At 41.9% G+C, this 26,158-nt stretch overlaps 1 protein-coding gene across 1 annotated transcript; it reads right to left on the reverse strand.

Moving 5' to 3' along the window:
* Positions 1-5,981: 5,981 nt before the first annotated feature.
* nagpa (N-acetylglucosamine-1-phosphodiester alpha-N-acetylglucosaminidase) lies at positions 5,982-26,136 on the reverse strand. The gene is made up of 12 exons (XM_023989018.2): positions 25,958-26,136; positions 23,933-24,144; positions 23,444-23,711; positions 22,262-22,401; positions 21,684-21,792; positions 20,895-21,023; positions 20,497-20,702; positions 20,313-20,360; positions 19,766-19,894; positions 18,916-19,047; positions 9,903-9,981; positions 5,982-9,164 (listed from the first exon to the last, which is right to left on the reverse strand). Exons 1-12 carry the CDS (start codon positions 26,038-26,040, stop codon positions 8,915-8,917), a joined length of 1,785 nt encoding a protein of 594 aa, XP_023844786.1. The 5' UTR covers positions 26,041-26,136; the 3' UTR covers positions 5,982-8,914.
* Positions 26,137-26,158: the final 22 nt, after the last annotated feature.

The following is a 26,158-nucleotide window of genomic DNA, read 5'->3' on the forward strand; positions in this document are numbered from 1 at the left end:
CAAGAAAAGATGTGAACAGCAAAGGACGGATATTTAATGATAAAATCCTTAAGACTTTGAGGTAGATTGTATCTTTTCGAGAATATAAAAAAAAGTTTTCTTCGCAGAAGAAATTTAGTACATGGACCTTTGTTTTCGGAACAACACAGTTCGTTACTTTTCCGAGCCTTTCCGAGGTCCCACTGTTCCCTTTGTTATTGTTGAGGCGAACTAACAGCTGATCGGAGTGACGTGTTTTCGGGCAGCCTATGGGAGGGCCCTGTATTAAATCTGTAAGCCAATCATACGCCGCTGTTGACTCTGACAGACTGTCACCAACGCACGTGACCCACCCCAGAGAAAGACAAGACTGGGCTAAGCCCAGCCCACACATTTTTGGGAGTGTTTTTCAAAAAGTATGTCTTCAAACTTGTCAAACTATTTGACTAGGCACCCTTACTTCCTGTGATGTGTAAAATAGCGCCCATGTATTTCCTTTTTTTTTTTTTTACCATTTCCCGGCTTAATTAATCAAGCTTTATGAACAGCAGGCTATAAATGAACAATATTGTAATATGCGTTATACCATGTTTATACAATGCTTATAACCCTATGTTATATAACTGTCTATAAAGGGTCAATGAGGCCATCCTGTAACATTTCCTTCGCTCAATAAACATCTCCCCGTAGTCCAGTGACAGTCAAATGCTCTATTAATGTGAAGGTGACATTATCAAAAGTACCAAAACACAACATTTCATCCTGAGGTGAATAAATTGCATAAGAATAAAAGCAAATTTAGGAGTGTGGGACCATGTTACAAAGCAATGACAGCTCTGCACCCTCCCATAAAGGATATATTCAATAATGAATAATATAGATTTTAACTTTACACTAAGTTTTTTGTTGTTGCAATCACTAAAATTAGATGGACGGATGTCTCCTCTGTTGGGACAATGGGCCAATGGATTCACAAACAAAAAAGGATCCAGACAAAGGAAGAGGGGATAAAAATATGACAGTGCACTCAATACATAGTATGTAGGTCACCAGTGAGGGGTACAACAAAGCACCCCATTCCCGTTTGTAATAGTGTGAAAATGTGTTTGTATTATAAATTGTATTTTAATGTTTAAGTACTCTTGGAAGATTAGAATAAATGGGGACTAAGAGATCCAAATAAAATCAAATCACATCAATCCCTCAAGCGGTGCAAATTGGGAAAAGGGACCTGACCAAAGACATGGCACACCAACCCCCATACATAAACCGGATTAAGGACAATTTGTACAAAGGACCTCCTGGGGCTGGTTGCACCAGTTGGTCGTAAATGGGTCGTAACTCTACATCCGACGTAAAATGTTCTGGATTGCTGGCCCAGTATTCCATTAGGGTGAAAGTAAGACTGAAATTCACAGTGGGCATATAGACAGACATATAAGTGTCTTTCTTTATTTCCTAATAAGTAAGCCAAACACAACTAATATAAATTAAATACCAATAGCAAATCGTTATTGAGGCTAGAAAACACACCTCAATTTGGCAAACATTTCCCGAGCCTTGTAGACTATTCAAACGGACATTCCGTGAAAACCCCCCAAAAATGACTGATTTATCAAGACGGGTCCCCACGCTTGTATTATTGCAGCACAATAACGGCGAAATGATTGCTGACCACACACACGCCATTTAAAACAGTTGGATGACTGGGAGTTTCTGTAACAATATGATAAATGTCTTCAATGGCATTAGCCTACTTTACTCCAATATTCCCGTCATTCAGTGATATTCATTCCCAGAGTAATTATTGATGAATCCATCCAGTTGTGGTTAAGAAAATGTGCATGCATAGTGATGAGCTTTGTGAAGTGATGGGACGGACATGCCCTGCAAAATTTAGAACCAATTAGGTGTTTAAACCCTGAATGACTAACAGTGGGCGTTGTATTGAACCCTGCGAGCAGCCATCATGGCACTCCTCGATTGTAAAACATTTTGGAAGCTATAGAAATGCATTTATTAATGTCTACATTCGTTTTCTATAATAGACACCTTAATGCATACATTTTCCTTAAAGTATTTTTGTTGTTGAGAGTACTAATGTTACTGTCCCCACTACAAAAAAAAAAGTTAAATACATGTAATTTTGTCCTTAAAACACTTAATTGAAATACTGTAGAATTCCATTCATTCCTATGGAGGACTGCTCCTAATCCAGAGTGCCAATATGGCAGACCGGTGGCTTCGAAGCCTCTCAATGGCCAATATATAGCATCAGCAATCCAGGCTTTATATAAATCATTGTTAAGAACTGCCATGGCCTACCAACCATAATTATGAAACATCAAATCTCATGAAGTCGCATCGCTTAAGCCGGATATAGCTACGACTAATCTTATTTTTGGTTGGTGCAACAGGTGCAACATAGCATTTCACACCAAAAAAATTTAACACCCAACTGGTGCTGAGTAGGATGAGGCCATCATAAAAAATTTAGAGACCATAAACTGAATATGTGTTGTCTTATGCCACAGCCACCCTGCCCTCTCCCTTTAGGGCAGTCTGTTTTTTTCTACACTGGACCATAGGGCACAGTTGGTGTTTATGTAAGCACTGAGACAAACTCTTCCTGGAAGGCAAATATTTTCCCATCACCCCATCTTTCAGAGGTGAGGTTATCTAAGTGTGAATCAGCTATACAGTTGAAGTCGGAAGTTTACATAAACAAATTTAATGACTCCAACCTAAGTGTTTCAACCACTCCACAAATTTCTTGTTAACAAACTATAGTTTGGGCAAGTCGGTTAGGACATCTACTTTGTGCATGACACAAGTCATTTTTCTAACAATTGTTTACAGACAGATTATTTCACTGTATCACAATTCCAGTGGGTCAGAAGTTTACATACTAAGTTGACTGTGCCTTTAAACAGCTTGGAAAATTCCAGAAAATGATGTCATGGCTTTAGAAGCTTCTGATAGGCTAATTGACATCATTTGAGTCAATTGGAGGTGTACCTGTGGATGTATTTCAAGGCCTACCTTCAAAACCAGTGCCTCTTTGCTTGACATCATGGGAAAATCAAAAGAACTCAGCCAAGACCTCTGAAAAAAAAGAATTTGACCTCCACAAGTCTGGTTCCTCTTTGGGCGCAATTTCCAAACGCCTGAAGGTACCATGTATATCTGTACAAACTATAGTACGCAAGTATAAACACCATGGGACCACGCAGCCGTCATACCGCTCAGGAAGGAGACGTGTTCGGTCTTCTTGAGATGAATGTACTTTGGTGTGAAAAGTGGAAATCAATCCCAGAATAGTAAAGGACCTTATGAAGATGCTGGAGGTAACGGGTACAAAAGTATCTATATCCACAGTAAAACGAGTCCTATATCGACATAACCTGAAAGGCCGCTCAACAAGGAAGCCACTGCTCCAGAACCGCCGAAAAAAAGCCAGACACGGTTTGCAACTGCACATGGAGACAAAGATCGTACTTTTTCGAGAAATGTCCTCTGGTCTGATGAAACAAAAATTGAACTGTTTGGCCATAATGACCATCGTTATGTTTGGAGGAAAATGGTGGAAGCTTGCAAGCCGAAGAACACCATCTCAGCCGTGAAGCACAGGGGTGGTAGCATCATGTTGTGGGGGTGCTTTGCTGCAGGAGGGACTGGTGCACTTCACAAAATAGAAGGCATCATGAGGTAGGAAAATTATGTGGATATATTGAAGCAACATCAAGACATCAGTCAGGAAGTTAAAGCTTTGTCGCAAATGGGTCTTCCAAATGGACAATGACCTCAAGCATGCTTCCAAAGCTTAAGGACAACAAAGTCAAGGTATTGGAGTGGCCATCAAACCCCTGACCTCAACCCTATAGAACATTTGTGGTCAGAACTGAAAAAGTGTGTGCGAGCAAGGAGGCCTACAAACCTGACTCAGTTACACCAGCTCTGTCAGGAGGAATGGGCCAAAATTCACCCAACTTATTCTAGGAAGCTTGTGGAAGACTACCTGAAACATTTGACCCAAGTTAAACAATTTAAAAGGAAATGCTACCAAATACTAATTGAGAGCATGTCAACTTCTGACCCACTGGGAATGTGATGAAATAAAAGCCGAATTAAATAACTATTGACATTTCACACTTAAAATAAAGTGGTTATCCTAACTTGCCTAAGACAGGGAATTTTTACTGTGATTAAATGTCAGGAATTGTGAAACTGAGTTTAAATGTATTTGGCTAAGGTGTATGTAAACTTCCGACTTCAACTGTACGCGTCCATGTTAAAAAAAATCTAAAATCTAAATCTAACCAGCTCTTTCGGTAATTTTCCAGGCCCAAAAACAGCCACACCTGTGCTGTTTTAGTTGGCTACTATTGCATAACTGATAAGATGCAGCTTTCAGCTCAACTCCGTTTCCTTTTTCCCACAACAGTGTTACATCACTCAAAATCAACCCGAGTGTTCTTGACCTACAGAACTTGAGCTCAAATTGAACTTGGATAAACAAATTAAAAACATACTATTGTGTTTCTATTCTATTAAGAACATGTTTTTCAGAAACAAATATGGATTATATTGATAAAATGTTAAATTACCATCAGGTGTAAGTAATGTCAATCTGCCTAACATCAAGTAGACTTTCTCAGATACCACAGCCTCTGTCAATATATTGAGTGCATTTAACAAAAAAAACATTCATTATGTCATTTAATGGGCCATTGTATAAAATAAAAAAATAATACATGTTCCCTTTCACGTGAAGTCACCACATCCTTACATAATGTTGCTAATGTTTGTTTCGAAGTGGGCAATGCTTTGTGCAATATCTACAAGGGGACAGTTCATTGATGACTTGTCGTCATAATTTCAGCAGTTAATAATCAATAACGTAATTTTTTATACAGAACACAGACTAATTTTTATTTTCACTGATATTTAACATGGTGAATTTAAACCATGCATTTGACAGAAAAGAACATTACAGAATCTTCTCAGAGTAGTCCATTTAAAATGCATCCAGGGGGACAGCTATTCCTTTAGGGAGAGGACAGTTTGTAAATAGGGGGGGAGGGGAATAAAGAAAAGGAAACCTATGTCAAAGGCCATGTGAAATCTTTTTGGTGTGTTGGGAATTTGGGACAGAAACAGAGCTTTGTTTTCAAGCTGTGGGGTAAAGAGACAAGGCTGTGAAAACAAAGGGGCATGCAAAGTTAAGGGAGGTCTCATTTAAGTGTGGTAGGCTACAGGCCATTTCATTCAGCCACATTCTGTGGTTGGATTGACACGGTCCTGCGATAGGATCGATGATTAGGTGAAACACAGAATTTGGGTCTGGTTCTGTTTGATTAACATTGACCCAGGGTGTGACAGTTCACAGGCAAACAAGTGAATTCTAACCAACACAAAGAAGCCGTGGGAGGGCAACCTTTCCTGCCAGTCTACTTTAAAAAGACAAACGCATACACACTCAAGCAAAGGCACACACAGAAATTCAATATATGCTTCAGTTATTGTTTTGAAGTACAGTCACGAACACTCTAGGTAATGTGGGAAAGGTATATCATGAATGGAGATAAGCAGGAGTAAGAACATGATAGGACAACAGAGGACATTAAGGGAGAGGAAAAGAGGTGGACAGGGAACAAGTAGAATAAGGAGCAAAGAGATGCAGGGAGGGAGAGTGACATCCCTCTTAAGAATTGCATCAGCTGAACAGGACAGAGAAGGCGGGGCAGACATGGGTGAGTCAGTAAGTGATCAGGTGGGCCATCCAGTCAGTCACTCCCATGGAAAATAACCTTGTTGACTGTTGAACACCAACATGTAATGGACGCATGAGATTATAAAAATAAATCAAATGAGTTAATTGCGGTCGTGGAGGCAGCCTACGGACTAGGCTACTTCCTTTGTCCACCAAAATAAACCACTTGTGAATGAGGTGTATGAATTTAGTCCTAAATAGTTCCAATCTAGCCCAGAGAATACATTGATACTGAAAAAAAGGCTTTATTGGTGAAAAATAATCTTTACTAAAACTCAGCAGTGACATGCCAACCACCTTAAACTGCATTTTGTTGTTCTTAATTCTTGACATTTGCATATTAACAGCAAGAAGTTTCAAGTAGACAAGGTATGCGATTAGTCATTCACAACAATGACAGTAAAGGAAGCATAATCATGGGCAACTTTTACACCAGTTTCAGTTCATTGACTTTAGTTTGTGATTAAACACTATACATGACTCTAGTGCATCAAATACATTCATTGACAAATATTAACACATTATCAAACTTATAAATATTGAAGTATCAATTCCTAACCCTTATTGGATGGGAACTAAACATAATTATGTCCTTGCCTGACTAAAACAAAGAGGAAGTCCAATTTTGAACAAATATATATTAAAATCAAACCCCAATCATTTGGCATTATGCTAGGTGCACTTCCTGTTTATGTAAAGGAGCTCCCTTTTTCATCGCTCGCTCAGTCATTCTTCCTCCGGCTGGCTGAAATCCAGAGGGCCCTCAAGTCAGTGGTCACTACAAAGCACAGCTAGCTTACACAACGCGCCTTTCAAAATAAATACAAACCGAACAGATTCTACATGTAGAATCGGTTTGCAAATTATGTCCGGCACTCTCCGACAAACGCTACCGGTGTGTACAGCAGCCTGGCTCAGACTCTGGCTAGGGCTGGCTTGTTGTTAACACAGACAATAACAACCCATGCTGGGCTACAACTGAACAATATAAAACATTTAAATACTTTTTTATAATATGCAAAAATTACAGCAAAAGGGTGCAAAAAAAATTATGACATTCAAGCGAAAGACCCATTAATTGCAAGCATACAGTATGTAATAAAAATAATTTGGTGGGTGCTTATATTTGTCCTATTAATACACATATGTGAATTGGAAATTCATTTTTTGCATATCCCAACTCTTCCCAAGACACCCTCAGAGAGTGGGGTCACAGCCAGGGTGACCCTGGAGCAATTCGGGTTAAGTGCCTAACTCAAGGGCACAGAGATTGTTCACCTTGATGGCTCTTAGATTCGAACTAGCAACCTTTCGGTTACTGGCCCAATGCTCTAACCGTAAGGCTAACCTGCCGCATATATGTTCCAGGGTAGTGAGGCCGGCCACCTCTAGTTGGCCAGCTAGCTCATAGAAGCAGCATAATAAAACATCTACAATTTACCAAACAAAACCAGTCTCGCAACTCTACAACAGGCAAATGTATTGAAACAAACATCTACTCAAGCAATCACCTTGATTTGCATTTTGCCTTGCCTGAGGTTCACTGGTGAGAGCGCAAATGAAATTCCTCCATTTTCTTCACCAGTTCAAGGAAGTGCGAGTCAAGATAGAGGTAACTATACAAAAACAGCATCGCTAGTACACAGTGAGTCATTATTACTGTATAAAGTCCTTTCACTGTTTTTGAGCACAAGTCATTAGCCGTCTCAGTGGGACAATCCAACTCCCTAACAGCCTCCATATAGACCACAATCTGGTAACCTGCATGTTAAATACACACGTAAGAACACCAACAAACACATTTCCCATCAAGTGTTCTCCCACAGCCTTGTAATATAACAACCCCTGGTATGTCTCAAAGTGAATCCTAACCTTAGTCAGAGAGATATAGATATCTCCACACAGTTTAATTAAAATTGAACATCCTTCTTTACACCCCCCCCCCCCCCCNCCCCCCCCACCCCAACATGACCATATACTACCCCAATAGTCTCATTGTCCCTCTAACTCACTCATCTCCACCAAGCCGCCACACAATTCTCATATGGAAAAGAGATTTCCTCGTCTTTGTGAGAAGCCTCAACTGAAAAATAACTAGAATTAACTTTCTGTTAAAGAACTGAGATTGGGGTCAAGGAGCGATCAACAAACAATTGGTCAGACAAAAAAATATATATATACTCACTCAGGTCCTGTCAAACTAGTTTGGGTACATCCTTATTTCTGCATTCAAATCCCTACTGCTGCCGTAGAACATTTTGGCTGAACCAGAAGCACACTTGGCACCCAGACATCCTTTAAACATGATTTCAACAGTTTGTCTGAACAGTTACAAAAATAGGTGCTTCACGGGGCTAGTGGAAACACTGACAAAATAGTTTGGAAATATTAAAAACAATCCCAGTGAACCTGGGTGCATTCACATTGAATCATTTGATAAAGTGGACTCCATAAATACAAGGTTCAGTGGGTTGGAGCGTTGGGGATTTCCTGGCTAGGGTTCAAAGTTCTTACCTTGTCTGTTCTCATGGCAACAAGTGGAGAAATTCATCCCATGCTTGTGGAACAGGATGGCAAACAAAAGGCCCAGAATCACCTTCTGTTTATGTCCCCTTAAAATACCTATTCTTATATGGAAACATAGTCTACTGTTGATATTAGTCACGATCAAATATGTTGGCATATTGTTTCTTCTTTGTCAATTAGAAAAATCTAGAGTGGAGGACAATAAAATAGTAATTTAGTATAAAAAAGTACAAAGGGTTAGAAGTTATTTTCTTCCTCTTACTTCTTTGCCTCTTTCTTTTCAGTCTTTTTCCTCTTTCTTTACATCCACTCTGGATAACGAGATGGTGGCTGATGAGCCGAAGGGAAAATACAAATTGCCCTCTTCAAATAGGGGTTAGAGTTTGAAACATCCAATGGCCTCTTCGTCACACCCTCCCTCCCTCTCTTGGATCCCTCTCTCTGCACTGCACTCCCTCCAGCGCTGACCTCTTTATGCTCTTCTCTATCCCTGGCTCCATCTCTTCCTCTCCTTCATTGATTGCAACCCATTCTCTATATAAACCTTCCTCCCCTCTTTACAATATGTTAGAGATAGCTCCTCCAGACGGTCCTAACAGGGTAGGCTCACTCCCACCTGTCCCCCATCACCCTCCCTCAGCGCGGACCCGACCACAGTTCATCCTGGGAGTCTGAGTCCTCCATCTCGAATACGCCTCTGCTGGGTTGCGACCCTTTCCCTCGGACCCCTGAACTGCACGCACCACCAATCTCTGTCAGTGGCACGTAGGAGTAGTCCACACGGCCGGGGTGGTGAGCCGCGGACCGCCAACACATGATCAGGTGACCCACCAGGCTGGCCAACAGCAGAGAGGTCAACAGGCCAGTGACAATGAGCCAGCGCTGCCTGAGGAGAGATGGAGGGATGAGAAGAGAGAACAGGGGAGATAAATGGAAGATAGCAGGTGCTAGGCATCGGAAGTGAAAGAGGCGCTCTACACACTGCAAATACACTTGGAAAATTTACATATCCAATCCAAATCAAAACCACTTTTATAATTATTATCAGAAGAGGATTCATTGATATTGGTATGGGCCCCAAAAAGGAACATTTGTAGGACGATGAGTAAAAATGTGAGGAGGAATTCAGAACAGGAGAGAAAGATGATCAATGAATAAACAAACTTCAACCTCCCACTCCATCTGTGAATGAAACCATAGCAACTCAAAACAATCCCTCACTAGCATGTGAAAGGTAAGGGGGTTAATAAATGCATATGGCTCCTGCAGTCTGTGACGTGTTTACGAGTAGAGGGGTCAAGCCCGCTAAATACAGGTCTGGACCACTGTTTGTCCATGCAAATATTAGCACATCACCAAACATAGCAGTGGACATGCTGTTATAGTCACACCGAGGTGTGACATTACATATGATTAAGTGATGAATTTCTGTCTTAGCCAAGCTGTGAAAAAATAGCAAGGCTGTGTTTTGCACAATGTTCATCTGCATTAATTTACAATAGGAGAGTGACGGAGGGATTCAAAGGAGGGAGAGTGGCTGTGCATGCGAGGAGGGCGGTTAGATTGATTTGTAGGTGGTTAACAGCAGGGAGGGGTTTCAGCTGAAATGACCTTTGGCACTTACTCAGAGAGATAAGGCTTGGATTTGTGTGCCTCCTCCTCGCTCCATGTTGCAAACATCTGATTGGCCAGACAATGGCCAGCTGTAGAAACAGTGGAAACAGCAATTACAGAAACCACTCATGTCTAAAGTCTAATCCACACACAATCATACCAACTATAGATGGTCGCTTCAGCATCCTTGTTTGACTGCACTAGCTGTGACATTTTTCCTCTCATAAAAACAGGCATCAATGTACAAACAAGACAATTTGTTATTCCTCAACATGGCCTCAAGCAAATAGTGCTTTCAGAAAGTATTCACGCCACGTGACTTATTACACATTTTATTTTCTTACAGCCTGAATTTAAAATGGATTACCTTTATATTGTTTGGTCACTGGCCTACACACGCACTACACCATAATTTCCAAGTGGAATTATGTTTTTTGAAATTGTTACAAATTAATTAAAAATGAAAATGCTGAAATGTCTTGAGTCAACAAATATTCAATCCCTTTATTTTTATGGCAAGCTTAAATTAGTTCAGGAGTAACAACTAATTTTCTTAACTCACATAATAAGATGCATGGACTCACTGTGTGAAATAGTGTTTTACAAGAATTCTGAATGACTACCTCATCTCTGTACCCCACAGATAATTGTAAGGTCTCTCAGTTGAGCAGTGAATTTTAAAACAGATTCCCCCACAAAGACAAAGGAGGTTTTCCAATGCCTCACAAAGGGCACCTAATGGGAAATGGCAAACACAAACTCAGCAAAAAAAAAGAAAAATCCTCTCACTGTCAACTGTGTTAATTTTCAGCAAACTTAACATGTGTAAATATTTGTATGAACATAACAAGATTCAACAATAGACAAACTGAATAAGTTCCACAGACATGTGACTAACAGAAATGGAATAATGTGTCTCTGAACAAAGGGGGGATCAAAATCAAAAGTAACAGTCAGTATCTGGTGTGGCCACCAGCTGCATTAAGTACTGCAGTGCATCTCCTCCTCATGGACAACAGATTTGCCAGTTCTTGCTGTGAGATGTTAACCCACTCTTCCACCAAAGCATCTGCAAGTTCCCGGACATTTCTGGGGGGGGGGGGGCCCTAGCCCTCACCCTCCGATCCAACAGGTCCCAGACGTGCTCAATGGGATTGATATCCGGGCTCTTCGCCGGCCATGGCAGAACACTGACATTCCTGTCTTGTAGGAAATCACGCACAGAACGAGCAGTATGGCTGGTGGCATTGTCATGCTGGAGGGTCATGTCAGGATGAGCCTGCAGGAAGGGTACCACATGAGGGAGGAGGATGTCTTCCCTGTAACAGTGTTGAGATTGCCTGCAATGACAAGCTCAGTCCGATGCTGCTGTGACACACCGCCCCAGACCATGACGGACCCTCCACCTCCAAAATCGATCCCGCTCCAGAGTACAGGCCTCGGTGTAACGCTCATTCCTGCGATGATAAATGCGAATCCGACCATCACCCCGGGTGAGACAAAACCGACTCGTCAGTGAAGAGCACTTTTTGCCAGTCCTGTCTGGTCCAGCGACGGTGGGTTTGTGCCCATAGGCGACGTTGTTGCCAGTGATGTCTGGTGAGGACCTGCCTTACAACAGGCCTACAAGCCCTGTCCAGCCTCTCTCAGCCTATTGCGGACAGTCTGAGCACTGATGTAGGGATTGTGCATTCCTGGTGTTACTCGGGCAGTTGTAGTTGCCATCCTGTACAGGTGTTGTTACACGTGGTCTGCCACTGCGAGGACGATCAACTGTCTGTCCTGTCTCCCTTTAGCGCAGTCTTAGGCGTCTCACAGTACGGACATTGCGATTTATTGCCCTGGCCACATCTGCAGTCCTCATGCCTCCTTGCAGCATGCCTACCATCTGTAAGGTGTTCGTGTCTTAACAACCATTCCACAGGTGCATGTTCATTAATTGTTTATGGTTCAATGAACAAGCATGGGAAACAGAGTTTAAACCCTTTACGAATCATCTTTGAAAGACAGGGTCCTGAAAAAGGGACGTAACTTTTTTTTGCTGAGTTTATATAAGGTACAGATTGAATATCCCTTTGAGCATGGTGAAGTTACTAATTACACTTTGGATGGTGTATCAATACACCCAGTCACTGCAAATACACAGGTGTCCATCCTAACTAAGTTATCAGAGGAAGGAAACGGCTCAGGGATTTCACCATGAGGCCAACAAAACAGTTGGAGTTTAATGGCTGTGATTGTTGTTTATCCATCCTCAGTTTTCACCATTGTAGATTCTCCACAATACTAACCTAATTGACAGAGTGAAAAGGAAGCCTGTAAAGAAAGAAATACATATTCCAAAACATGCATCCTTTTATCAACAAGGCACTAAAGTAATGCTGCAAAGAATGTGACGAAGCAATTCACTTTTTGTATTGAACACAAAGTGTTATGTTTGGGGCAAATCCAATACATTACTGAGTACCACTCTCCATTTTCAAGCATAGTCATGGCTGCATCAGCTTATGGGTATACTTGTAATAGTTAAGGACTGGATGACCTTTTCAGGATAAAAAAGTAAACGGAATGAGCTTAGCACAGGCAAAATCCTAGAGGAAAACCTGGTTCAGTCTGCTTTCCACCAGACACGGGTAGATTAATTTTCCTTTCAGCAGGACAATAACCTAAAGCACAAGGCAAATTCTACACTGGAGTTGCTTACCAAGAAGACAGTGAATGTTCCTAAGTGGCCGAGTGACATTTTTGAATTAAATATAAGGCAACACCTGAAAACTGTCGTCTAGCAATGACCTACAACCAATTTGACAGATCTTGAAAATAAATGGGCAAGTAATGCACAACCCAGGTGTGGAAAGCCCATAGTCTTTCTGGGTTAGTCTCACAGCTGTAATCACTGCCAAATATGCTTCTACAAAGTATTGACTCAGGGGTGTGAATACTTATGTAAATTAGATATTTCTGTATTTAATTGTCAATACATTTCCAGAAATGTCTAAAAATATATGTTTTCACTTTGCCATTATGGGGTATTGTGTGTAGATGTTTGACAAAAAAAATGAATTCAATCCGGTTTAAATTCAGGCTGTAACAACAAAATGTGGAATAAGTCAAGAGGTATGAAAACTTCCTGAAGGAACTCTATGAAGGCACTCATTTACATACTAGCGTAAACACAAGGAACATTGAAAACAAGCTATTAAGAAATGAAACTTGATATGTGCAGTTGAAGTTGGAAGTTTACATACACCTTAGCCAAATACATTTAAACTCAGTTTCACAATTCCTGACATTTAATCCTAGTAAAAATTCCCTGTCTTAGGTCAGTTAGGATCACCACTATTTTAAGAATGTGAAATGTCAGAATAATATTAGAGAGAATGATTTATTTCAGCTTTTATTTCTTTCATCACATTCCCAGTGGGTCAGAAGTCTACATACTCAATTAGTAATCGGTAGCATTGCCTTTAAATTTATTAACATGGGTGAAACGTTTTGGGTAGCCTTCCACAAGCTTCCCACAATAGGTTGGGTGAATTTTGGCCCATTCCTCCTGACAGGGCTGGTGTAACTCAGGTTCTAGGCCTCCTTGCTCACACACGCTTTTTCAGTTCTGCCCACAAATTTACAAATGGGATTGAGGTCAGGGCTTTGTGGTGGCCACGCCAATACCTTGACTTTGTCCTTAAGTCATTTTGCCACAACTTTGGAAGCATGCTTGAGGTCATTGTCCATTTGGAAGACCCATTTGCGACAAAGCTTTAACTTCCTGACTGATGTCTTGATGTTGCTTCAATATGCCATCTATTTTGTGAAGTTCACCAGACTCGCTGCAGCAAAGCACCCCCTACAACATGATGCTGCCACCCCCGTGCTTCACGGCTGCGATGATGTTCTTCGGCTTGCAAGCCTCCCCCTTTCTCCTCCAAACATAATAATGGTCATTATGGCCAAACAGTTCTATTTTTGTTTCATCAGACCAGAGGACATTTCTCCAAAACGTACAATCTTTGTCCCCATGTGCAGTTGAAAAATGTAGTCTGGCTTTTTTATGATGGTTTTGGAGCAGTGGCTTCTTCCTTGCTGAGCTGCCTTTCAGGTTATGTCGATATAGGACTCGTTTTACTGTGGATATAGATACTTTTGCACCCATTTCCTACAGCATCTTCACAGGGTCCTTTGGGTCCTTTGCTGTTGTTCTGGKATTGATTTGCGTCTCCTTCCTGAGCGGTATGAGGTCATTTTGCAGGGCTCTGGCAGTGCCCCTCCTTGCACAAAGGCGGAGGTAGCGGTCCTGCTGCTGGGTTGTTGCCCTCCTACGGCCTCCTCCACGTCTCCTGATGTACTGGCCTGTCTCCTGGTAGCGCCTCCATGCTCTGGACACTACGCTGACAGACACAGCAAACCTTCTTGCCACAGCTCGCATTGATGTGCCATCTTGGATGAGCTGCACTACCTGAGCCACGTGTGGGTTGTAGACTCCGTCTCATGCTACCACTAGAGTGAAAGCACCGCCAGCATTCAAAAGTGACCAAAACATCAGCCAGGAAGCATAGGAACTGAGAAGTGGTCTGTGGTCACCACCTGCAGAAYCACTCCTTTATTSGGGGTGTCTTGCTAATTGCCTATAATTTCCACCTTTTGTCTATTCCATTTGCACAACAGCATGTGAAATKTATTGTCAATCAGTGTTGCTTCCTAAGTGGACAGTTTGATTTCACAGAAGTGTGATTGACTTGGAGTTACATTGTGTTGTTTAAGTGTTCCCTTTATTTTTTTGAGCAGTGTATATCCACAGGTACACCTCCAATTGACTCAAATGATGTCAATTAGCCTATCAGAAGCTTTTAAAGCCAAGACATTATTTTCTGGAATTTTCCAAGCTGTTTAAAGGCACAGTCAACTTAGTGTATGTAAACTTCTGACCCACAGGAATTGTGATACAGTGAATAAGTGAAATAATCTGTCTGTAAACAATTGTTGGAAAAATTACGTGTGTCATGCACAAAGTAGATGTCCTAACTGACTTGGCACAACTATAGTTTGTTAACAAGAAACTTGTGGAGTGGTTGAAAAACAAGTTTTAATGACTCCAACCTAAGTGTATGTAAACTTCCGACTTCAACTGTACATATGTAGAGGACTGGGGATTTATTAGGGTTACTCTAGTTTGTGACATACATCCCAACAACTTGATTAAGCCCCCCTTTACCCCACTGTCTCCCACCTCTCTTTTACAGGGGTCTAAATATTTTAAACTCCTACACGTGTGTTGTAAGTGGCAGCCAGGCAGTCAGTAGATGGTGAGGGCCAGTCAGCCCATCATCCTGATAAAGAGCACTGTCCTGAGCTATGCTCAGAGACTGAAAGGGGCGATCAACCTTGGAGGACATGGGATGAACGACTGTGAGAGTGGGTGAGTGAGAACACACTAGAATGAGAGGGAATGAGTCAGTGTAGTGTGGTGTTGATGTTCCAACCCCACACATAAAAACACCACCAACACAGAACTAGAGTAAATAGAGATGGTGGATCACACAGAGATAACTAAAGTAAAACAAAGTGGTGTGCTGAGGAGTGGGATTCGAGTCTGCACGGGCCTGTCATAGTTTAGGAGAGCTCATGAACACATCCCTGCTATGCCCTACATATGGACACAACCAGCAGAGTAAGGGAGGGGGAGATGCAGACAGAGAGCGAGTGACCAAACCTTCCATAACAAAGTCATCACCTACAGAGAAATTAACATGGAGAAGAGTCCCCTAAGCAAGCTGGTCCAACACAATTAGACCCAACCAAATCATGAGAAATAAAATAATTATTTCCAATGTGTCAAGTAATTAAAAAAAAAAACGCAAACTAGAATGCTATTTGGCCCTAAAGAGAGTACAGTGGCAGAATACCGGACCACTGACTGACCCAAAATTAAGCAAAGCTTTGACTATGTGAGCATAGCCTTGCTACTGAGAAAGGCCGTCGTAGGCAGACCTGGCTCTCAAGAGAACACAGGCTATGTGCACACTGCCCACAAAATTAAGTGGAAACTGAGCTGCACTTCCTAACCTCCTGCCAAATGTATGACAATAGACAAATATTTCCCTCAGATTACACAGACCAGCAAAGAACTAGAAAACTCAAATTGATCAACTCAAATATATTGTGTGAAATACCACCGTGTGCCATCACAGCAGCAAGATTTGTGACCTGTTGCCACAAGAAAAGGGCAACCAGTGAAGAACATACACCATTGTAAATGATTATTATTTTCCCTTTTGTACATCGTTACAACACTGCACATAGCCATACTATGACATTTGAAATGTCTCTTCCTTTGGAACTTGTGAGTGTTTATTTGATTGTTTATTTCACTTTTGTTTATTTCACTTGCTTTGGCAATGTAAACATGTTTCCCCATGCCAATAAAGCCCTTGAATTGAATTGAGAAAGCAAGGCCAACAAGTAACGAACAAGGAGGGAGGTAAAATGACAGACAGGAACAAAAGAGGGGAAGAGATAAAATGAGGTAATACATGGAAGGGAAATGAGTCTGGGTGTGCTGGGACAGATGAGATCATCTCAGAGATAAACCTTCCCGATTTGTACTACAATGAGAACACAGAACATTAGACACACAGGGCGACTACATTAGGGTGCCTCCCAATTAGTTGACAGGCTGTTGGTCAACCAAGATTTTTTTGTCGACCAGTAGCACACACACGGCCATCTCAGTGAACAAATCTATTGAAGGCCTAGACTAAAAGCCAATTTACGCTAGATCTGAAATGTGGTCGGAGGCTCCGTATGGAGGGTGTGACGCAATTACGGAGCCTCCAGAGGCATGCAGCAGCCATGCACCTCCCAAATGAACCAATGCGGAGGGCCCTGTATACCTCCGCATTGACATGATTGGTTGACGGTAGATGGGAGCTGTACTACTTCCTTCACAACAGCTCTGCACTGCGAAGTGTGAATGCCATGACTTCTGCAGAGGCCGATTCACCATAAATGCTGTATGGCCAATGCAGACGTCGGCTTGACCATGACTCACCCAGATGCACTTCTCTCCAGAATGCGCTCTCTCCCACCAATTTGTGCACATTCATTGTTTCATAACTTCATTGTGTGAATTGTTTGCGTTTGATTGTTAGCGTCTATCAGTTCCCCATTAAAGATATCACCAGTAGTACATTTACCGTTAATTCCTAATCTACAATGTTTGTTCAGCTATGGTAATTTCTGTTAATGCATTCAATATATTATTATTCCTTTTACCGTTCTCATTGTCGGAGTGGACACATTGTTTGCAGAGCACACAACCTATGCAACACTTGTGAGGAACAAGTTGGTTTATTTCATTACGAGTTTTGCCAATCCAATTTAGTCATTGTCTTTTGTCTGGAGCACTCCTGTCAATGTTGAGTAAGGACGCGCACTTACTACACTTAGAAGTAGTCCTATAGGCCACCTGGCCTGCTCACAAATGTAAGCATATAAAATGTGCCCATTTTGGGATCTGATAGTATTTCTGATTGGCTTAACGCATCACCAGTAATAAGCTGTGGAGTTTCACAAAGTCATGTTTCCTTCACCTCAAACAGCAGAGCAAAAAAAGTCTGTTTTAACATCAATTGAGAATGACAATAGTTCCTCAATGTATTTGAAAAATCTTTCCAGCGCTCTCCCTTTCAAATACCACTCAGTGTGAACGGAAAAATGTCATGCTCTGATCCGGTGGAAACGTCCGTAAATAGGCCTATCTGATTACTTCTCATCAGTGGTTGACTTAGACTGAAATAGGTCCTGGTCCCATTTTGGGTGCTGGTACTGTTTATATTTAGGTACATGAGCTTCACAATACTTTTGAGCTAATATTCTATCAGAGGTACAGAAGCTCAAGCAGTAGGACATTTGAGGTGTCGGTAATCCGCTCCGGTGAGCTCCTGCCCAAGTCAAGCACTGCTTCTATCACTTGCGCAAATAGCCTACAGCGGTGTCTGTCCCGAGCTCACTGGAGCAGGAAACTGAGGGCCCAGAATATTTTATGCAATGTTGCAAGTAAGCTAGAGCAAGCTTCAGACCAGACCCAAGTTAGTTGATAAAAATGTTTCAAGTTCTTTGCAGACAGACCATGCATAGCCAGTGTGATTTATAGGATATTTTATATCAGCAGGCTGCAATGTTTTTATTGGTTGGCTTTATTTATGTAGGCTATTTTTACATAGTTGGCCAATGGCAATAGAAGTTACTTTTTAGGTTTGTATCATTTTAATTTATATATCATTTTGATTAACCACATGACAATGATTGCGCATACGAAAACCATAACTGGCACACAGATCAGTAGAAATGGTAAGATAAATTGGCATTCCACATGAAAAGAGGTTGCCGACTCCTCGTGTAGCCTATTACCAGCAACTTCAGGAGAGTAATGGCAGAATCTGCAAAAGCCATCAGCAGAAGGAAGAGGATGGTTGGGTCAGGTTAAGATTTTTTCTTATGGTTATCTAGATCTGTCGCCCTCTTGAGTCATTTGTTTCTTATTTCATCAAACAGTGAGCTTAAAGCATCAGACAAGCTCAATGCATATAGTTGATTTTAACAAAATACATAGGATGTGTCTATATGGAGAAATACACGTTTAAAAATGTCAACCAATCGATTGGTCGAAAGAACAGACTTCAGTCGACCAAGATTTTTTTAGTTGGGGACAGCCCTAGACTACATACAGCCAACTGAAACATATCCTGAATGTTTGTACCATGTAATGATGGGGAATCAATAAAACAGACCGGTCATGTTTGGGAGAAAACCTATGCTAGCAGGCTTAGAATGAAGTGGTCCACATACTGTACAAGACACTTTACAGGACGACAACTATGAAACTATTAGTACTCATTAGAGACTGAGGTGCAGACATCCTGAATAGAGGCTTGTAACCTCTTTATGCAGTATGTTGTGATCCGTTTAGTTCCTTCAACTACTACTGCTCTGAGCAGGCGGGGGAGTTACAGGTGGTTCCATACCTCTGTGTATGCTCTGGTTCTTCTCTCCCTGGAACAGGGCATTGCAGCTTCCTGTGACCGGGTCACATGGGCACATGTCCTGGCACTGGCACTCCTGCCCACAGTCCAGCCCGTACAAACCCAGAGGACACTCTGAGGGGAACACAGGAAGTGATGTGAGAGACACCAAGGAAACAGGATGAGATGTCACTGGAAAATACAATAAACCTTTAATGTAAAGAAACTTCCCTGCTGAAAACCACTGCTCTAGCTAGCAACATCCGGGGTTAGTACCAATGTTTTGGTTTCCTAGACCTTCTTAGGAATTTTAAGATAATGTTCACAATATGTAATTGTCCAACATAAGCTAGTCCATAATACATGGGAACTACAGCATTGATGAACATGAAGAGTTTAACAGCTCTGACAGACAATAAGACATCAACAATAGCTTAATTTAATCTCCAAAGCCACAGGTATTCAGTCCAGGATTTGGGCATCAGAGGGCCAAGGAAGTGATATAACGAAGGCTTAGCATATTAGGGCTAATGTGTTCCAGCAGTTCTCATTCAGAGATTTGGAGCAAGACTATTGGCAGAAGTTGTACAGAGAGGGAATGTTCTAGCCAGACCACTGGGAAAGCTTTTGTTGCTCACCGTTATCCCTGTGAGACTGGGAATAAGGCATAACATTGGAAGCACTCCAAGGTGCTATTACTAAAACAGGTGAGGTAAAGTCTGGGAATGTGAAAGAGAAATTAGGGATTGATAGGGGATTACGAATTTGATTTGGAGGGTCGTAAAGGTTGTTTTAGGTGTACACCAATCAATCAGGGTTAAACACTTATCCTGCCGCACTACTAGCAACACACCTTGTTCACAGGAGTCGCCACGAAAACCAATGGGGCAGCTGCAGCCACCGTGAACAGTGTCACATGAGCCCCCGTTAGTGCAGGCGCATGTCTGGTTGCAGCCGTCGCCATAGAAACCCAAATCACACACTGAGCGAGAGAGAGAAAATAAGTTAAAAGACACTAGTAAGCTGTGATAGGTGGACGGTCAGATACTGTAGATTTTGGAGGGAGTATTACAAGATATGAGGACAAGACGTCATTGTATACAGTATTATGTAGGATACAGGTTTGTTCAGGAAAGTAAGGAGTGTATTATAGGGCCATTGGGTTGGGAGAAGGTGCAGTGAGTGAAAGAAAATGTGAGGGCTAGGAGGTGTTAAAGTACTGCCCTGGAATGTGGAAGTTATAACTACCAACCGTAATTGCCAAAGCTTGACAGAGCACATTCTTCACAAATCATAGGGTCCTGGGGACAAGCAACATGTTTCACACCAGGAGAAATGACAGACTTGTTGTGTAAACAAACCAAGCCAGAGAGAGAGAGAGGGAGAGAGAGGCTGATTACCTTGGCTGCAGTTCGCCCCTCTCCATCCAGCATCACACGCACAGCCATCTGCACCAGGAGAGAGGGATGAGATAAGAGAGAAAGAGAATAGAGAAAGAAATAGGAGAGAGAGGCATTTCATTGTAACCTCAGAGAGCTGGTTCAGAACTCAAGGAGAGAACAACTGTACCCACTCCTCACTCACCCTGTGTACAGACACCGTGGGCACCACAGGCGGGCGGTTGGCACACCATGGTGTCACAGCCAGTCCCACTCCAGCCCTCCTGGCATTGGCAGTGCCCATTGATGCACATCCCGTGCCCGCTGCAGTCCTCAGGCTGACACTGGGGCTGGTGGACGCACAGGATGGTGGAGACCTGCCGAGGGCAGCGCCACATGGGGTCTGAGACACTGAAGGAGGGAATAGAGAGGAAATTGGGAGCATGGAGACAAAGAAAGAGCAGGTGAGAGAATGAATATCATGAATATTATCATTTACAGTGTGTGAAACAGCAACAATATTTGACTAAAATAAAAGCAGCTCCATAAACCTTGTAATGTCATTGCAATGAACATGTGACATGAGCTTTCTGATTGGCTTACCAGTGGTCCGAGGGGTAGCTGGCCAATGAGCCGTTCGCCACGTAAGTGGAGGAACCACCCCCATCCAGGTTGATGGCATTGATGACCCCCTGACCTTTCAGAAAATCTGCCACCTCCCAAAGATTCATACTAGAGAGAGGAGAGAACAATTGGTACAAAACCACTAGTACAGTACTGTACCATAAGGCCATATAGGAGGATGGTGCTTGCATTTAGAGCAAAACAAATCCATAAGGACTTCTGAAGCAATGTCGATTGTGTGAAAAATAAGGTAAATTCATTGGAGAAGGTCAATGGTTGGTCTGATATACACCGAGAGACTGTGCCTACTAGATAAGATTTATTGACGTTATATGGCCTGATATTGAGTGAAGAGGCCATGGACATGAACAGAGATGTCCCCTTGTGGTCTTTCCAAAGCCATGTCTTTAACAAACTCATGAAACTCTAGGTTAATGAGGTAATTTGTTCATTGCTCCGGTACAGAGAAAGCCAGATCAATAGAATTGATCAGAGCCTTTTTACTTAGCCCCATCTCCCTTCATATGCCTAAATGGCCCCACTTCTGCCTCCAATCAAACCTGCATTGTCTCGCATTCCTTTCACTCTCCATCACTTTGACCAACCAGTTTCTCTCCCTCCCATTGTATTCCGTCTCCTGACTCCCACAATACTCTCTCCACTTTTTCACCCTCATCCAATTACACCTGTATTATTTTCCATCCTTTCTATCTCCTTACCCTCTTCTCCCTCCCTTTTCTCAACTCCTCATCTCTTGTCCATTCTTACCCTCTGTGGTCCGTCTGTCCGTCTATGTGGAACAGGATTAGTTTCCCCTCCTTATCGTGACCAACCGCTGTCCTGGCTGACACCACATCCACAAAATGGCGGAAATTCCCTGCGGAATCAAATGCATGAAAATTGAATTGAAGCATACTGGCTGAATTTGATAGAATACATCATTGTTGTTTTTACATAGCCAGAACGGGCAAACAGGGTTTCACCATATGCATTTGTCAATTGTGCCATACGCAATTTCTCTTCATATTTCTAAATGTATTTTTTTTATTGTGTATTATGACAACTCCCTGATGTTTTAAATGGCCATTTCATATGAGTGACGTGAAGCCAAAAACAGATTTCTACATCAAGTCTAGGACAAAGTTACCACTAAGTGCTGACCAGGCCAGTCCTGCTTTTTATTTCCTAATCTAATGGTTGAGTAAGCCGATGCTAGATCTGCACTTAATGGAGACTTACCTAAAGTAATATTAAAAGATGTCAATACTAACTAACTACATATATCTCTAGCATTTTAAGTAAGTATGGCTAAGTTGAAGACATCCTCAGTATCCTGCAGTAGCTACCCGTCTCCTGTGTCGTGTCACACTCAGCCTCTATGCTCTGGTTAATGTAGACCTGGCTGTTTCGGAGCAGCCACACCACCCCACTGACCAACTGCACAAAGGGGTTGGCTTCATCCTTAACGTCCTCCTCAGAGAGATAACTTGAGACAAAAAGAAGTAGAGAAACAGGATGTAAAGAGGGAAAATCAGGGACAAAGATGAGGAAAAAGTAAAGTTATCCCCAAACAGCATCAAATAACACCAGTCAGTCGTATCTCAAGAAAGGAATAACCAACTGTGGAACAAGGTACCCATGAGATCACATGCTTCGATTATCATGTTAAAAAGGGTACATTCAGCAATCTAGTGAGATAAAAGATGTTGGCTTAGTCAGCCAAAAGCTGAAGTGCATCCTGAATCTCTGTACACAGTGTTTTCACCTGGCTTTCACTTGGCCCCACAAGAAATGTTTGTACTTCAATTTGTGACAGTTAAATAGCTTAGTGTTCAAAGCCCTCGGGCTCTAGTCTATGAAAAATCTATGGGGGGGAAATCAGCCACTACACAACAACCAAGCTGTTCAGGTGGCTGGTTTTAATCGGTTTAGGGACCAGTGCTTTTTTTCACTGCTCTTATTTTTCCCCATCAAACATACATACCATTATCTGGGAAACAGGAAAATTCCAAGGTAGAGCCAATACTCTACACGGAATGACTGACAGGTCAACACAACGCACTTCTCCAGGGAACAGGGAGTACCGTCCTAATCTAATTGGTTATGTTCCAAAGTAGACGTCATTTACGCGATAGGGTTATTGTGGTGCGTGCGTTTGTTGTTTTCGTTGGGTGGCTTCATTTGGGCATCGAGGTTTGGCTAGGGCAAGGTCATTAAAGTTTCATACGGAGAAACAAAGAAGCATTGCTGTTACGGAGATAAGACTTGCGATAATTTAGAATGAGTAATAATCTTAGAATATAATAAAGGCCTTTGTGTTTGAGCAAATAAACATAAGATCTTTGTATTTTATGATAACAGGATCAGTGTTCCACAACCTCAACTACAAGCCTTGACAGCATGTCTAGAAAAAGTTATGAAGTACAAATTTCTGTTAGAAATTATACACATTACAACCACATATGGAGCTCAAGTTGAGGTACAGAGAGATATTGAGAAGGAAATTCAACGAGACTGGCAGCTCTTACCCAAACACCAGCGTCCCGTCCCTCCTAATGCCAAACTGGGCATTCTGCAACCCTTCGCTGTCTCTCACTTGCACCCCGTCACTCACTAGATTCCCCAAACACTCCCCGGTCCTAGTACCAAAGAAACCTCCATTCTGGGCATAGAGACACCTGCCGGCTCTAGCAGTTTCCTCCACCGCCTCCCTCCGGTTCATCCCGCACCCCCCCGGCCCTCCAGGCTCCAGCACAGACACCGTCCTCAGGGGGTCGTGGACCACTGTAATGTGACCTGTGGCAGGGAGGAAATCATTTCTTAATTTTAGAGTTTATATACACAACAAAAAATTGGAAAAGAATCTCACTTGACAAAAGCCTAATATTGTAAGGGTATGGTGTTTAAACTGCTGAATAGCTATGGAAACAAAGAAAATAACACATTTTGCCATAATTAATTTTTAAAAATGGGGCAAATTTATGGGTATTTTCTAAATAAGTATTTCCTCCACTGACCTGTAACCCATCGGCTTGTGCCAGGGACGTCAGAGATGAAGACTTTCGACTCAGCCACGGGCACCCCAGTGTGGTTGCTGGCGGGCCAGGTCTGGTGGGTGACGTTGCCATGAACAACGGACTGGCAGTCTCGGACATGACGGTGGGAGTGCGAGGGTCCATGGCTATGGCCGTAGGGGTACGGCGATAGGAGGTCATCGTCCAATGAGGGACTGTGGAGAACAAATATCCCGTTGTTTCAACTTTATTTACTCATGATGATACACTTCTCCTGAGTCCATATTGCATTAAACCTGATGCAAAATAGACAAACTGCATTCAAAGAAATCAAGATCTGCAGTGAAAATGTTTAGAACTTTCTTTAAAGTAAAGGTACTTAACTCAATAAATGTGTGACAAGTCCAAAAACACTTCACTCTCAAACAATTGACTTATTATCAGTGCGTCAATGTATCAAAAGAGTGTTGGTCATGTCATGTGACTAAATATGTTTTCCAGAAGAAAAAGCCTTGGGCCACTTCAGACCAAGTTCTTTGCTATCCGGGATCCTTGGTACATTTCAATGGTTATGTCACCAAATTGAAGTTGAAATGGCTAGGATAAAGGTAAATAAAGATGCACTATGCAAGATACAATATGCAGAAATCACACCTGATTTCAGTTAGAGTAACAAAACAGGCAAGTACAGTGTAGAGAATCATTGTACCATCTAAACCGCTGTGAAATATATTTTCCAAACCAAAAATATAGTATTTTTAGCCGTTTGAAGCTGGTTGTACAAAAACAATAGTAAAAGAAAACGCAGACATTTTACTTTAAAACAGAAAGCATAGAAATAGGGCACATAACAGATCTCCCGCTTCATAGACTTGCTTTCAATGAGCTCTATAACTCACATTTCTATGTGAATTTTGTGGGGTCGCCCAAAAAGTTTAACTTGAGACATTCAAATGGGTATTCTATGACATTAGACAACATATGACAGCTTATGCTAGTTGATAGGATGAGAGAAATGCTGGAGAGGTTGTAGTAACAAAGTAAAGACAGGGTCTGTAAAAAACGGACAAACTTGAGAATTGATTACTAGAAATTGATTTATATAATTTGAGATACAAGCACAGCACTATACAACACTGCTCTCTAGTGTTGATTATATGCATCTACCGGAAACCTCAAGATGGGTTGTGCTCAAAGAATAAACATCTCTGCCTCAATGCAATGACGTGTACTTTACCGTGGACTTCAGATTTGTACGTTAAATAACTATCATTTTGTCAAGAATAGGGGAGGAGTTATTTCATGCATTAAAAAAATGCTCATATTTAACATTAGCAAAGTACAAAAAAATACCAATATGAAAATGTATGGACTAAAATGTCAAATGTATGAGGGTAAATTAGTATTCCCTGCCTATGATCTGCCAGGTTATGGGATTATAAACTAACCAACTACTGCATTCATAATTTGGTCAGTTATAGCCAGCCAGTTGCTTGATTATAATGTTTATCTATTGCAGTGGCAGCAGTAAAGTGCAAAGTCATTCTTGTCCCTGACAGCAGAGATAACAGTATGCTGTCCCTTTGTGAATATAGTCAAGTGAAGAAGTCTTTGGCACACTTTGCTTCACTGCAAGCTGAGGACCCATCTGAAATACGTGTATTTCAAATTATGAATGCATTAGTTGGTTAGTTTATAATCCCAAAACCTGGCAGAACATAGGCAGGAAATACTAATTTACCCTCATACATTTTACATTTTAGTCCATACATTTTCATATTGGTCCCCCTTGGGAATAGAACCCACAAACCTGGAACTGCAAGAGCCAAGCTCTACCAACTTAACTACACGAGACTACGAAATCAGATAAATGCTCCTCACAGGCTGTCCTAACAAGATTATTGTCTGCCTCTGAGACAGCAGCACAAGCACAACCAACCTAGTTAGCTAGCGAGCAGGCTAGCACTTGTTAACTTCTGAGTCTGATTGTGAAAGTTTTGCTAGCGAGCTAGAAACGACGGCCCTTACCCAATATTGTTGCACTCCGAAAGCCAAATACCAAGCCATATCAGGAGCAACGCAAAGTGACCATTCACTGAAAGTGTTGCCATATGATAGCATAGACATTGAAAATGTGCGTCTGCCTCACTCTACTTTTAAGCTACCATAATCAACGCGAGGGAAGTCATATGACTTGTCCAAGACAAGAGCACATGATGTTCTGTTTAC

Source organism: Salvelinus sp. IW2-2015, linkage group LG6.1, assembly GCF_002910315.2.
Source record: "Salvelinus sp. IW2-2015 linkage group LG6.1, ASM291031v2, whole genome shotgun sequence".
In the NCBI taxonomy this organism is placed as follows: Eukaryota; Metazoa; Chordata; class Actinopteri; order Salmoniformes; family Salmonidae; genus Salvelinus; species Salvelinus sp. IW2-2015.